The following is a 15,085-nucleotide window of genomic DNA, read 5'->3' on the forward strand; positions in this document are numbered from 1 at the left end:
TTTACCAATATTCTTAGGGTCATTATATTTGAAGTATTTTCTGTTGTGGTGATCATCATTGAATTTGTCATTGTTTTGTCCTTAAAAGACATCTCGAAGGATTGATTGAAGAAGGTATATAAATTATCCTTGACCTTAACTCTTAAAGTGATGTGAAACTTTATTAATACACCCAAATAAGCAACAAAGTCAATAATTAATAACTAATAGTTTATTTACATTCAAATATGATTAGCATTAACCATGAAATCAATTATATATTTAATGCTACATTTATAATTGGCATTAATTTATAACTTTAACTCCATTATCCAAAAAAAAAATCACTTTGATTTTATCGCTATTTGTTCCATTTGAATAAAAGAATGATTTTTTCCTAATAAAAAATCTATCTTTTTTAGTTGGTAAATCTCGGTTTTGATGGATCAAAATTTGTATAAAATTCAATATTTTAATCAATATCTATATATATTTATATTACCTTAATTATCACGAGAATTTCTATAATTATATATAATTTATGAACTAAAAAAATAGCAAGATTTTGTTAATATGACAGTGTCCCATGATATTAACACCCCAAAAGAATCACATTGAAATAAGAGAGATCTAAAGGTTGTACATGTGTGGAATTATACAATTGAGAATAATTTAAAAGAATTAATTGGTAATACATATATCAACAAGATATTTCTACTTTTTGATAGTCTATCAATTAAGAACTTCATAGCTAAGGGTATTTGACTTGAAGTAGTCATAAGATGGATGACCTCCTGGAAAGTTTCTCAGAAAAGCTTGCAAGTGGGGACAAATCACACTAAAAGAACTCATTTTGGTTTGTGAAGATAGTTATTGATCCTAAAGTAGCAAAAACAAATTGTTGAGGTCTCGAAAAGAATTACCTACGGAGTGTTTTGACCATCAAAGATGTTGATTAAAGTGTCACCGTATAAAATGTCATAGAGTGTAAGTTGTTAACAATTAGGGATGTTACAAATGATATCAAAGCAAAAATTTATCCTAATACGATGTGATTTGAGGATGAACCAGACGAAAGTTAGTGGACATGTAACACCCCTAAAGAATCACACCAAAATGAGCGGGATCTAAAAGTTGTGTAAGTGTGAAATTGTATAGTTAAGAATGACTTAAAGAAATTAATTGATACTACCTATACGATAAGATGCATATACTTTTTGATAGCATATCACTTAAGAATTTCATTGTTAAGTGTGTCTGGTTTTTGAGTAATTATGAGATGGGTGATCTTCTGAGAAGTTTTCTAAAAAGCGTGAGTGGGACAAAACATGATGAAAGATGTTGTGTTGATTTGTGGAGACGGTCATTAATCATGAAAGTGGTCGAAACAAATCGTTGACGTATCAGAAAGAACTACCTGCGGAGTGTTTTGACTGGTGGAGGATTCGGATCAATAAGGATGTTGAGTGAAATATCACCGCATGAGGTAGTAGAATATGAGTTGTCAAGAAATCAACAATTAGGGATGTTACATTCATCATCAAGTCGTTGATCTGAATGGTACTGAGTTCGATCCTCTTAAGTACGGTCTCGTATTTAAGTATTGTAGATGAAAAGATATGATTAAGAGAGGAGAGTTTACCAAAGATAACCAATCAAGTTTTCTGACAAAAACTAATCATCAACAAAATCAATAGACATTTCGTACCAAAATAGTAATAAAAAGATATCTATTCGTGTCATAAAACTTTCTTTTAATATAACATGATATAATTGATATTGATATAATTAACAATTATTTATTGATTTCTTTGATAAATAAATAGGGGCCTTGCCTCCACATGTAGTTCAATCCATTGATTAGAACAGACTCGCTGCAACCATGAAATGCATCTCCGTGATCTTTGTTTGTTTGCTTTCTTCTTTGTCTTTGTGCAATTCAAAGGTATTTCAGCATCATATTGTATTTAGGTTTCAATATTATTCAATTGATCGTGAATTTCAACTACATATGTTTTCTTGAAGGCATAGTTAAAAAAGCATTGCATAAATCATTCTAATTTTTTTTATCTATCTTCTATAGATGTGTTTGTTTAATTTTGAGCATTTTTTTATAGAATCATATTAATTTTTTAATGATTAATCTCTATTTAAATATCTAACTAGTCCTTCTTAATAAAATATTTTCTGTCAATAACATTTTTTTTTCTATTATAAAGCTTGAATCCGAAAACCTTACTTATTTCACTTAATCAATAAATTGTTAGTATTTTTTTTTACATGGAGGAATCTTTCAATTCAAGAACCTATAAAATTATGTTTTATTTTTAGTTTTTAGTATTAAAGTTATAATATTATGTTTCTTTAAGATTATTTTAAGTATTATTTAATTATTGTTGTTTTTTATTAATATCAATTTAATGAGATTCAACAATAATTAAAATATTAAACCTTAAACCAATGTCTCAACCATTCAATTCAATGAACGTCAAGTTTTAAAAACATTAACGAGGATATGATTAGGTTATTCTTTCTATTTTTTTTTTCATCTTATGTGAAGACAAGGGAGAATATTTAGGCTTCCACATCAATCAAAGGAAATATTTTTAATTTTTATTAATAATTATGAAAACATTACTTTGTTTTTGTTTTTAAAATTTTACATTATTATAATAATAATAATTATTATTTTTTATTTTAAAAATAAAAATAAAATATATTTTCTTATAGTAAAACAATCGTTTTCTTTTCTCACTTTTTTTTCTTACTCTTGACAAAAAGTTTATTATCTAATTTGGTTGTGCTTGATAAATCATTTTAATTAATTTTTAATTTTTTTACTGAAAAATTTGTTTAATAATTTAATAAATAAACTTTTTAAAGTAGTTTTTAGTATTTTTTAATATTTTTTAAAATACTATTTGAAGTCTTTCTTTTTAAAATATTAATTTTAATTTCTAGTTTTTTATAATTTATTCTTTTTTATCCTTAAAATACTTATTCAATCTCGTTATTATCCTTTTTAAATGTCATCTATGTTATTTTATATTTATATATATATATATATATATATATATATATATATAATACAGATTACAGACAATTATCTGTAAAAATAACAAAAATATTTTATTATTCCTTATCTGTAACAATTATTTGATTCGCTTCTTAAATTTTATGATAATTCTATATCGATCTCAAAAATCACAATGTTATAATGACAACTGGTGGGAGACAGAATTGAAAATAATTTATATACATATAGAATTATAGACCATAATTTATTTTTGCATAGAGATAAAATAAAAATAAATATTATATATGAACAAAATTAAATTTTAACTAGATATAGGAATCTCTATGTGTTAATCAGTTTGTGAATTCTCTGTATTTTACTGAAAGACGTGATCGGGAACGAGAGTTGAAAAAACTTACTAATTCAACATGTTAAATGCAACTTTAAAAGTTAAAAGACAGTACCACGATCTTTTAGGTACCACTTAAAATTTTTTTAGGTAATGTTTGACACCACTTTATGTTGTAATATTGTTCTGCTTTTAGTCACGAGAGAAATTATACAAATACATAAACACTAACCAACCATGATGTTTTTTTTTCTTCTGAATCTTAGTATTAATTTTGTAAGACCCTTTTACAAAACTTATAGGTATATATGTAGTGAAACAATGAATATTTGACTTCACGATTTTGATATCAGTGTATCATCACAAAATGCTATCATGCCTCCAAGAGGTTGAAACTCCTATGATAGCTTTAGCTGGATAATTTCTGAAGAATACTTACAAAATGCTAATATAATTTCTCAGCAGTTAATTGCTTATGGATATCAGGTATTGTATATCGCACTCCTGCTTTTGAATTACAATTCAATTGAATATGTTAGTAAATATATGGAAATATCCTTTGAAACCATGCAGTATGCTATTGTGGATTACCTTTGGTATAGGAGTCTCAAGGGTGATAGCAATTATCTTGGTTTTGATATGATTGATGAATGGGGACGAATGCTCCCTGACCCTGAAAGATGGCCTTCTTCAAGAGGAAGGAGAGGGTTCACTGATGTAGCTAATAAAGTACATAGTATGGGTTTAAAGTTTGGGATTCATCTTATGCCTGGAACCAGTACACAGGCATCCAATAACAACATGCCAATACTAGATACAACAACAGTAGAAATTCTTAATTATTCCTACAACATTGTTTGATAAACTCTGTCATGTTCAAAATTAGAATTTAACTAATGGTACCCTAAACTTTTTTTTGGAACTTTGCTTGTAGTCCCTATTCTAAATTTGATTATCCAACCTTCTTAAACTTTTTTTATTCTCAAATTACACGTAGTTATCTCATTAGATTAAGTGAAAATGATGTTGCAAGTCATTATGTTTGTAATAATGTTGTTACGTTATCAATTAATGATATTACTTAATCACAATAACTAAAAGTGATAATGAAAAAAATAATCAAAAATCAATGAATTTGACCAACCAAAATTTAAATTAGGGATTGAAAATATAAAAAAAATAGTGACAAAAGATAGTAAATCCTTAAATAATGTAATTACCTTTAAATTTGATCCTCTATAAATATAAAATTAGATTAACAAGTATTTTGTGCATTGCTCAAATATTTTTTTTGGATTGAAGTATAAAATTGTAAATAATTTAATTAGATTTGGGAGAAAAGAGGAAGTTTTGAACAAAAAATAATTTCAGACTACAAGCTTATTTAAAAGTTGCTATAAAAATTATAGTATTTAAGAATTGGTGTAGTATGTACATGTCAATTTTTGGTGAATTTTTTTTCTCTTCATGCACCTTGCTAGGGACAACCTTACATGGAATCTGGTCGAGTGTGGAACGCAAAAGACATAGGAATCCCATCAAGGGCTTGTAAATGGATGACTAATGGTTTCATGGCTATAAATGCAACAACAGGAGCTGGAAAAGCCTTTTTAAGATCAATTTATGAGTTGTATGCTTCATGGGGAGTTGATTTTGTTACTCGATCAAACCATTAAAATATTTTATGCTTATCATGTACTATCACAAAATATGTATAGCATTCGTTTCTTAGATTAGACATCAATCATGGTGTTTTTAAATAAGCAATTGTACGTGTATTTTACTTGCAGCTTTGATACATTTATATGGATTTTCTACTTTGGTTTCTTGTAGTAAAACTTGACTTGTTTGGTGAGGACTTGGGTTTGGATGAAATAACATCTGTATCAGAGGTATAATGTAAATTTCGTGTCCATTTTTGTCCTTTTCATTTAAAACTAAGATATGGAAAACTTATTCATCATTTGAGTTGCTATCTATGCAGATTCTCAATGGCCTTGAGCACCCCATTGTACTTTCTCTGTCTCCTGGAGTTAGTCCAACACCACTAATGGCTAACTCGGTTAGTAGTCTAGTTAACACATACCGTGTAACAGAAGATGACTGGGATGAATGGTCAGCAATCTTAGCTGATTTTAATGTAGCAAGGTCATTAACTAAATTCTTCCTATGTTTGAATTCAAAATACTTGGATTGCTCTTTCACCTTTCTTCTGCTACTCTAACATCTTTGATTCATTTTATTTCTCTTTCAGAGACTTTGCTGCATCTAATTTGATAGGAAAAACATGTTTAAGGGGAAAATCATGGCCTGATTTGGACATGCTACCATTTGGATGGCTAACTGATGCAGGTTAGCCTAAATGCCCCTGCATTACTTCTTTTTCTTTAATTTATTAGGACCAAGCTAGTTAAGCATTTAAATTAGTACATAAATTTGCTCCCCAATGCATAGTAATTTTTTCAAAAAAATGTTATTTTTATTACCGAGTTCCAATGAGGTTGGTTCAGTTGGTAAGGTTCATAACTCTTTGCTTTTTTAATGTTTAGATTTATGTTTGGTTTCTATTGCCCTATTCATGGAAGAGTAGCTTCCAGTTTTCCTATTTTTTTTCATCAAAAGAAGGTTATGTTTTCTTTATCATACATGTAATTGTAATGAGTTGTTTAAATTTGAGAGTTTAAGAATATAAAAATAAAACTTCATTTTTTTGTCTTTTTTTTTTTTTTGCTCGATAGCTGTTCGTGAAGGTCCACACAGGGTTACTCAAGATGAGCAAAGAACTCAGGTATGCATAAGCACACAACTGAATTGTATTACTGTATATTGGAGAGGACAGACATATGATATATGCATATAAATTAATAAATTCTAAGTGAGCTTATTCTTATCTCACAGATGACTTTGTGGTGTATGGCAAAGTCTCCCATTATGTATGGAGGGGATCTACGGAAAATTGATGCTTGGATCCTTGGTCTTATCACAAATCCTACCCTTTTGAATATAAACATTTTCAGCTCAGATAATCATGAGGCATGTGAAATTTCTCTTTCTTCTTCTTACATTTTCAGCTCAGGTAATCTTATGTTTCTCAAATCTTATACTAGTGTTGTTTCTGCTTCTTTTTTTTGTTATATAGTTTCTTGAAATCACAACATTAAATGATGTCAAGACTAAAGGACACACTGTCACAAAAGTACCATTTACTTACTCCCTAGCTCTCACTGAATGCACTGATCCAAAAGCAAGTGGTTGGTCTAGTGAAAAATATAACCAAGATCTTGAAAGGAACTGTTTTAAGAGTCCAACACAGGATCAGGAGGAACCTTTCTGCGTGCACAAAAGAGAACTCCCAATAGCATCATCGTACTCAACTTTACCTTAATTTCTTCGATTTATTTGTCTAAATATGTTCTAGTTATTTGTACTAAATTTATATTACTTTGTCGCTGATGCAGAAAGCTATCATCTATCCAATCTGAACAGATATGGAAATTGAAATCAAATGGGACATTGGTTAATGGTAATTCTGGCAAGTGAGCAACAGTGGAACATGTCCTAGGTAAAAATAGTAGGAAATAGTTATCTCTGTGTAGAACTATTCATACTATCTCTTATTTATTCATTTCTGTTTTTTCTCCAATCATGCAGATGAAGGTGATCTTAATGTGATTCGATCTTGGGTTGCATCGCATACAGAAAGAGTTTCTCTAATCCCAAATTGAAATGCATTAGCGTAACATGGGCAAATGCAGTTCCTTAAGTTATTTTATTAGTCTCTTAATAGAATTGGATTTTTATCTCATATTTCGCATAATAAAGTTTGTATTAAACGTTAGTGTGAAACTCTAATTTTAATTAAAGAATACCACTTTTTTGATACGTTCTATTGAAGACTTTTTGATACTTCACAAACTATATCTAAGTTTTGTACATATTATATTGCACCTTTAATTTTTTTTTATTGACAAATATTAGTTTGTTAGAAATGTAAATTGAGGTAATTTGAACCCACAATTTCTTTTTCCTTCGTTCTCCCTTTCCTTCTATAATCACTAAGTCAATCTTATATCTCCATATAGCAAGTTTAATTAACCATGATTTCTAATGGCATGCTTACTCTATGTTGTTGTTGCGTTTACTTGCGTTCAGGGGAGATCTATGTTGCTTTTTTCAATCTAAATAATGAGACAACAAGAATATCTGCAAACATAGCAGACTTGCCTGCATTTTCGCGTCTGGGTACATGAAGGAAGTTGAGAATTTGCGCAGGAACCGAAACTTGGAGTAGAAGTATCATAAGAACAAAAACTACATTTTCAGCAGAAGTACCAGGTCATGGAATCGCGTTATTTGTCCTCAAGTGCCTTTGAATTTGGCATAAAAAAAACTTGTTTGAATATTTTTAGTTTCATATTTCAAGTTGCATTAATATTTTGATTAATTTTCTACTAGAAAATTAATATTAAATCTTTTTTTAATAAGGATAGTAAAAGTGGTTGCTGGCCATTAAGCACTTTATTACAAAGCTAAAGCTGAGATTACTCTAATTTACCTAAACAAGACAGTAAAGAAGATAAAAAGAAAAATAATGCTAAAAATATTTTATTTTGTCATTCATTGATTCATATACTTAAAAGAGTAATATATTTATATAAACCTAATTCATGTTAACTAATGAAAACTATTTATTCATGTGTCTACATCTCATTATTTAAAATAAAAATTAATACAAATATTTAACTTAATTCATCCCATATAATCTTTGAGTCATTTAACTTTCAGACTATATTTGGTTCTTCTTAATTCCATCCTAACACACTTTTTAAAAATTACTATATGTGTGGTGAAAATGGACTTGCCAAGGTAGCTAAAGAGCTTGAGTGATTTGGGAACTTAAGATACCGTTATAAAGAACTTAATCTCACATTTGTTCATGTATGCATTGTAATTTTATTGGAATATTTATAATTTCGTGATATTTAGCGTTAGCTGTTATTAATTAACTATCTATGTACACCAACTTTCAGCAACTTCAAGCACCTAAGTAATGCCTAGTAATGATTTTATTGCCAACAAATACTCATACTTCTTATTAGTTAAGGTATTCTCATTCAGCACTTTTCTAGTTACTATAAAATATACTGTATACATTTTTATAAAAAAAAATGCAATCCCTTTTTATTTTGAGTGTATTCTAATTTTGAGATGTGTGTATAAAAAATGAAAAATATGTAGGAAAAACAATTATATACAGTACTACACAAGTTAAATTCCGTCGAGTACGAATAAAAATTCGTACTAAACACATAAATTTTCTATGATTTTAATTCCAAACGTCTCAGCGGTTGTTAATATCTAAGACATCAAATGTACTACTATATATCAAAGATAAGAATTGTACCAATTTTATTTTATTTTTGAAGATAATTAGCCATTTTGATATCAAAGGCACAACACGTTTAACCCAATAACCATTGCAAAATGTAAGCCTTCTTGTTGCAACACGTCCACAACTTGAATTTCGGTGGAGCAATTATTATTTGAATTTTGTTTATTTCAATTTTGGTGCGGTAATTTTCAGGATTAACAGGATTTAGTTATAAACGATGTATCTGTTTCAGTTTTACTTATTTTTTTAACATTTTAATTTATTTTCTTATAAGATAATTACACATGATCTGTTTATAACAGTGTTTCGAGCATTTCGTGCTTTAAGATTTCGTAGCATATAGCAGAACTCATTACATAAAATGTCATTTTTTAATTTTTCAAATAATAGAATTGATACTAAGTAATTTTAAGTGGAGAATAATCCGAATTAACGAATCAAAGGTGGAAAGTCGTTATTCGTTTAAATTTGCCAACACTTTCTAATTTCTTTATGTTGAGTGATCCAAAGCATAACCAATGCAATTCTCTTGTCGCATAAAATTTCCATATATACTAAGGTGGGGATAAAGAAATTAAGGCCATGCCAACTTTTTCATGCCCAAAATAGATTAAAGTACAAAGCTCATTGATTCACTTCCTTAGTCTGTCTTATCATGCATGCGTATTCATAAAAAAATAGCTAAAATTTTAAGATCTGTCTATAAAAAAAATTACATGTCCTCTAGCTTGAATCAAGATAGACTTGATGCTTCCTTCGTTACTCAAAACGTAGGGGTGTATGTGAGTCGGGGCCCACAACTAGTACAAACACGTTATGAATCAAAATAAGGAACAAGAACTTTTATTTAGCTTGCACAAAGGCTGAGGCAATGTTTATATATACTAGAATCCCCTGTTAAGAATCATAATTGATGGTTGGAATAGAGTTAGCTGCAACCATGAAGTGCATCTCAGTTACCTCTGCTTGCTTCCTTCTTTGTCTTTGTGCAATTCGAAGGTATTTCAGCATCATATTCTCTTGCTTTTGGTTTCAATAATTGATTTTCAGCTGCATATGTTTTCTTGAAGACTTAGAAAAAACATTGCAAAAATGGGTATGTTTTTAGTTTTGAACAAGTTTGTTTTTGTTTTATACTGAGGAGGACTTAATCTGTTTATTCTTACTATTTGTTTATTGGAAAAGAAAAAAAATTAGTTATTGTTGTTTTTGTTCTATGCAAAGGAACTTAATTAATCAATTTATTTTAACTAAGTTTAAATATGTTTTTGTTCTCTAATATATATATTTATCTTTTAACAAAATTTTTAAAATATTTGGGACCCGATTTAAAAGAAAAATTTATTAGAAATCAAATTCCAAAAATAGATATATACGAGAGACAAAAATATATTTAAGTCTTTAAACTATTTCTTTTATCTTATGTAATGAAAAAGGAGATAAGATTACTTTTTTAAATTAAAATTTGTAAAAGAAACGACAGAAAACCATTATGATTATTTTTTGTACAAATCTTTTAAAATAAAAAATAAAATGGCATGTTTCTTATACTTCTTAATAAAAAAATAGAAATGAAAATAAAATATATTTCCTACTAAAGGAATCATTTTATTTTCTCATGATCTTCGTTTTTCTTCGTTTAGGCAAGTTTATTATCTGTTTAGTAGTACACACTCACATGCATACAACCATTTTCAAAACACCTTTTATTGGGGCAACAAAATATTGTAACTAAAATAAAAATAAATGTTATAAAAAATTCGCTTCTTATATTTCCATAGTAATCTAGCAATGTTATAATAACAACCGGTGAGGATGGAATTGAAAATAATTATATACATATAGACCTTTTTTTTTCAGAGATGAAATTAAAAATAAATATTGTATATGAAGAAAAAAGTAATTAGCTAGATATAGGAATCTCTCTTTGTTTAATTGGTTTGTGAGTTCACGCAATTTTATTGAAAAATATGACTATTAATTAGAGTAGAGAGAAAAATATTAATCCGTCATCTTAAATCTTAAATAAACTAAAAAGGGAGTTCCATGATCTTTTGGACACCTCTTTTTATGTTGCAACCTTGTTCTGTTATTTAGTCGTTCATTATCATTACTCATTAGTCATGAGAGGAATTACACAAATACGTAAACACTGACCAACCATGATGTTATTTCTGAGTCTTTATATCTATTTCGTAAGATCCTTTTTACGAAATTTATTGGTATATATTCAACTATGCAAGCAAACAATGAATATTTGACTTCATGATTGTTGATATCAGTGTGTCAACACAAAATGCTATCATGCCTCCAAGAGGTTGGAACTCCTATGATAGCTTTAACTGGATAATTTCTGAAGAAGAATACTTACAGAATGTTAATATAGTTTCTCAGCAGTTACTTGCTCATGGATATCAGGTACTGTATTGCACTACTGCTATTGAATATGTTAGTAATTAAATATATGCATATACATAAAATATTTCCTTTGAAACAATGCAGTATGCTGTTGTGGATTACCTCTGGTATAGGAGTCTAAAGGGTGATAAAAATTCTCTTGGTTTCGATGTGATTGATAAATGGGGACGAATGCTCCCTGACCCTGAAAGATGGCCTTCTTCAAGAGGAGGGAGAGGGTTCACTGATGTAGGTAATAAAGTACATAGAACGGGTTTGAAGTTTGGGATTCATCTTATGGCTGGAATCAGTACACAGGCATTCAATAACAACACACCAATACTTGATACACAAACGGTACATCTTCTAATTCCTTCAATACAGTTTGATAAAAAAAAATAAAGGTGAAATTTATATAGTTAAAAAATGTATTACTAGTAACATGTTGTTGGTTTGAGCGGAATTAGGCTTAGATCCTTCAAGCAAGGTTGGGGATTGAATCTTATTGGTAAAAAAAGACATGGTTAAAAAGATACTTCACTTAAGTTGGTCAATAAGTTATCGACATAAATTAACCATTTATAAAACAGATGAATACTTTACATCAATAACATGATAACTCAAAAAATAATTACGAGAAGAAGAAAATATAATAAGAGTAATCATGCTGTAAAGTGAGTTTATTATCTATAGATAAGAAGCAAGGAAATGTATACATTTGCTAGGAAATAGAGGCTATTGGTGTACTGCATACCCGTTATTTTTTCTTGAACTTATTCTTCTGTTCTTGCACCTTGCTAGGGACAACCTTACATGGAATCTGGTCGAGTCTGGAAAGCAAGAGACATAGGAATCCCATCAAGGCCTTGTAAATGGATGAGTAACGGTTTCATGGCTATAAATACAAAAACAGGAGCTGGAAAAGCCTTCTTAAGATCAATCTATGAGCTGTATGCTTCATGGGGAGTTGATTTTGGTATTCACACTACTAATATATATTCGTCTTATCATGTACTATCGCAAAATATGTAATACATTCATTTCTTACATTAGACCTCAATCATAATGTTTTAAATAAGCAACAAGCAATTGTGTGTGTATTTTACTTCCAGCTTTGACACATTTATATAAATTTTCCGCTTTGATTTCTTACAGTGAAACTTGACTGTGTATTTGGTGATAACTTGGATTTGGGTGAAATAACATCTGTATCAGAGGTATACTGCAAAATTCACACCCCTTTCTGTCCTTTTCATTTTAAAGGCAAGACATGGAAAACTTAGTCATCATTTGAGTTACCATCTATGTAGATTCTCAATGGACTTAACAAACCCATTGCACTTTCTCTGTCTCCTGGAGTCAGTGCAACACCACAAATGGCTAAGATGGTTAGTAATCTAGTTAACACATACCGTGTAACAGGAGATGATTGGGATGAATGGTCAGCAATCTTAGCTCATTTTAATATAGCAAGGTCATTAATTAAATCCTTCCTATGTTTGATATCAAAATATGTGCCCTTCCACCTTTCTTCTGCTACTCTACCTTCAAATTATCTACATCTCTGATTTATCTTTCACTCTTTCAGAGATTTTGCTGCATCTAATTTAATAGGAGGAAAAGGTTTAAAGGGAAAATCTTGGCCTGATTTGGACATGCTGCCATTTGGATGGCTAACTGATCCAGGTTAGCCTAAATGCCCCTGCATTACTACTTTTTTCCTTAATTTATTAGGGCCAAGCTAGTTAAGGTATTCTAAACAGTTCCCAATTTACATCCAATGCAAAATACTTTTAAAAAATATGCCATTTTACTACCGAGTTCCAATGCGGTTGGTTCAGTAGGTAAGGTTCAGACCACTTTGCTTCTAATGTTTTAATTTATGTTTGATTTGTGTTGCTTTAGTCACTGAATGGAGTAGCCACCATATTCCCTATTTTTTTTCACCAAAAAAAGTATGCCTTTTACTTTCTAAATCATTAGAAAAAAGAAAAATATCTGTTCAGTTTCATCCTTATACATCGTACATATACATAATTGCAACGAGTTTGTATGAATTTGAGATGTTTAGGAATATAAAGAATAAAACTTTCTTTTTATGTTTTTTTCTGTTTTTTTTCTCGATAGGTGCTCATGAAGGTCCATACAGGTTTACTAGGCTTACTCAAGATGAGCAAAGAACTCAGGTACATATGCACAAGCACACAACTGAATTGCATTACTATATATTGGAGAGGACATATACCCATGTAAATTAATAGATTCTAAGTGAAGTTTCTCTCATCTCATAGATGACTTTGTGGTGTATGGCTAAGTCTCCCATTATGTATGGAGGGGATCTGCGGAAGATTGATGCATGGACCTATAATCTTATCACAAATCCTACCATATTGGATATAAACTCTTTTAGCTCAAATAATCAAGAGGCATGTGAAACTTCTCTTTGTTCTTGCTTTTTCTTTTGGTAACCATATGTTACTTAAATCTGAGATTGGTTTTGTTCCTGCCTTTTTTGCTATATAGTTTCCTCATATCACAAGATTAAATGATGTAAAGACTAAAAGACACAATGTCACAAAAGTACAGTTTACTTACTCCCTTGGTCTCACTGAATGCACTGATCCAAAAGCATATGGATGGTCTAGTGAAAAATATTACCAAGATCTTGAAAGAATTTGTTACAAGAGTCCAAAGCATGATCAGGAGGAGCCTTTCTGTGTGCACAAGAGAGAACTCCCCACGGCATCATCGTAATCACGCTTTACCTTAATTTCTCCAATTTATTTGTCTAGATTTGTTCTTGTTATTTGTACTAAACCATATTACATTGCTGCTGATGCAGAAAGCAGACATCTATCCAATCTGAACAGATATGGAAGTTGAAATCTAATGGGACTCTAGTTAATGGTCATTCTGGCATGTGTGCAACAGTAGAACATGTCCTAGGTAAAAATTAGTACCAAAAAGTTATCTCTATGCAGAATTATTAATGCTATTTCTAATTTATTTATGTTGTTATCTAATAGTGCAACTTCACCAATCATGCAGCTGAAGGTTATCCTAATCGGATTCGATCTTGGATTGCAACTGGAAGAAAAGGTTTGATATTTCCCTATTTTCTAATTTAATCCTTTATTTCTTTACTACAAAATTGAGATGAACTAAAATAACATGGCTCAGTTAATTAACCATGATTTCTTATAGTGCACTATCCTCTAATTCTCCATGTTGTTGCTTTTTCTTCCGTTCAGGGGAGACCTATGTTGCATTTTTCAATCTGAGTAACGAGAAAACAACAATATCTGCAAGCATAGTAGACTTGGCTATAGTGCATCCAGGTAGAAGAAAGTTTATACTTTGTTCTGGAAATGAAATGTGGAGTGGAAGAACCATACGAACAAATAATATGTTCTCAGCAGAAGTACCAGCTCATGGATGCGCATTATTTGTTCTCCAGTGCAGTTGAATTTGGCCTAAAATCTTATTTGAATATTTATTGTTCATATTGCAATGATGTTTTGGTTTGTTTTCTGCTAAGTGGTAAATCCTTTTTTAATAAGGAATTTAGTATAGTAAGAGTGGTTACTTTACTTGCCATTAAAAGCACTGTACGTGTTAAAAAATTACTTTATGACATGAAAATGGATATAAAGGTGATAGAGAACAAGTGTGATTTGAAAACTTCCATAAGGATATATATATATATATATATAACTTGATTATTGTGTGTTGGATGGGAATGTCTAAAATCTGTGTAGTTTTTGCTTCAGTTTGCTATTTTATTAATGCTGGCTTACGCTTCTTTTACAAAAAAAATTCGCAACGTAAATATTTTCATGACTCATTCAAGAAATCACGAGGTTATATATTATTGCATATATTAACTAAATAATGTATAATTTAAAACCGTTGGTCCGTTTTCAGATTTTTTTTATTTGACGGTATTTTAAGT

The 15,085-nt window shown here is 29.8% G+C and overlaps 1 protein-coding gene and 1 pseudogene across 3 annotated transcripts; both read left to right on the forward strand.

The window, feature by feature from the left end:
• Nucleotides 1-3,581: 3,581 nt before the first annotated feature.
• LOC114385252 lies at nt 3,582-6,884 on the forward strand (annotated as a pseudogene).
• A 2,696-nt stretch (nt 6,885-9,580) lies between these two features.
• On the forward strand, nt 9,581-14,800 carry LOC114384396 (alpha-galactosidase 2-like). 3 transcript variants are annotated; one of them, XM_028344067.1, is made up of 13 exons: nt 9,581-9,735; nt 11,019-11,154; nt 11,239-11,490; nt 11,935-12,109; nt 12,289-12,350; nt 12,444-12,607; nt 12,722-12,819; nt 13,261-13,319; nt 13,425-13,559; nt 13,657-13,883; nt 13,976-14,079; nt 14,182-14,232; nt 14,385-14,800. In XM_028344067.1, exons 1-13 carry the CDS (start codon nt 9,650-9,652, stop codon nt 14,597-14,599), a joined length of 1,764 nt encoding a protein of 587 aa, XP_028199868.1. In that variant the 5' UTR covers nt 9,581-9,649; the 3' UTR covers nt 14,600-14,800. The 3 variants fall into 3 exon arrangements, with proteins under 3 accessions (XP_028199868.1, XP_028199869.1, XP_028199870.1); XM_028344068.1 differs by having other exon boundaries at nt 14,160-14,232; nt 14,385-14,454; XM_028344069.1 differs by lacking the exons at nt 12,289-12,350; nt 12,444-12,607; nt 12,722-12,819.
• The last annotated feature ends 285 nt before the right edge of the window (nt 14,801-15,085 follow it).

This window comes from Glycine soja, chromosome 14 (assembly GCF_004193775.1).
Source record: "Glycine soja cultivar W05 chromosome 14, ASM419377v2, whole genome shotgun sequence".
Classification (NCBI taxonomy): Eukaryota; Viridiplantae; Streptophyta; class Magnoliopsida; order Fabales; family Fabaceae; genus Glycine; species Glycine soja.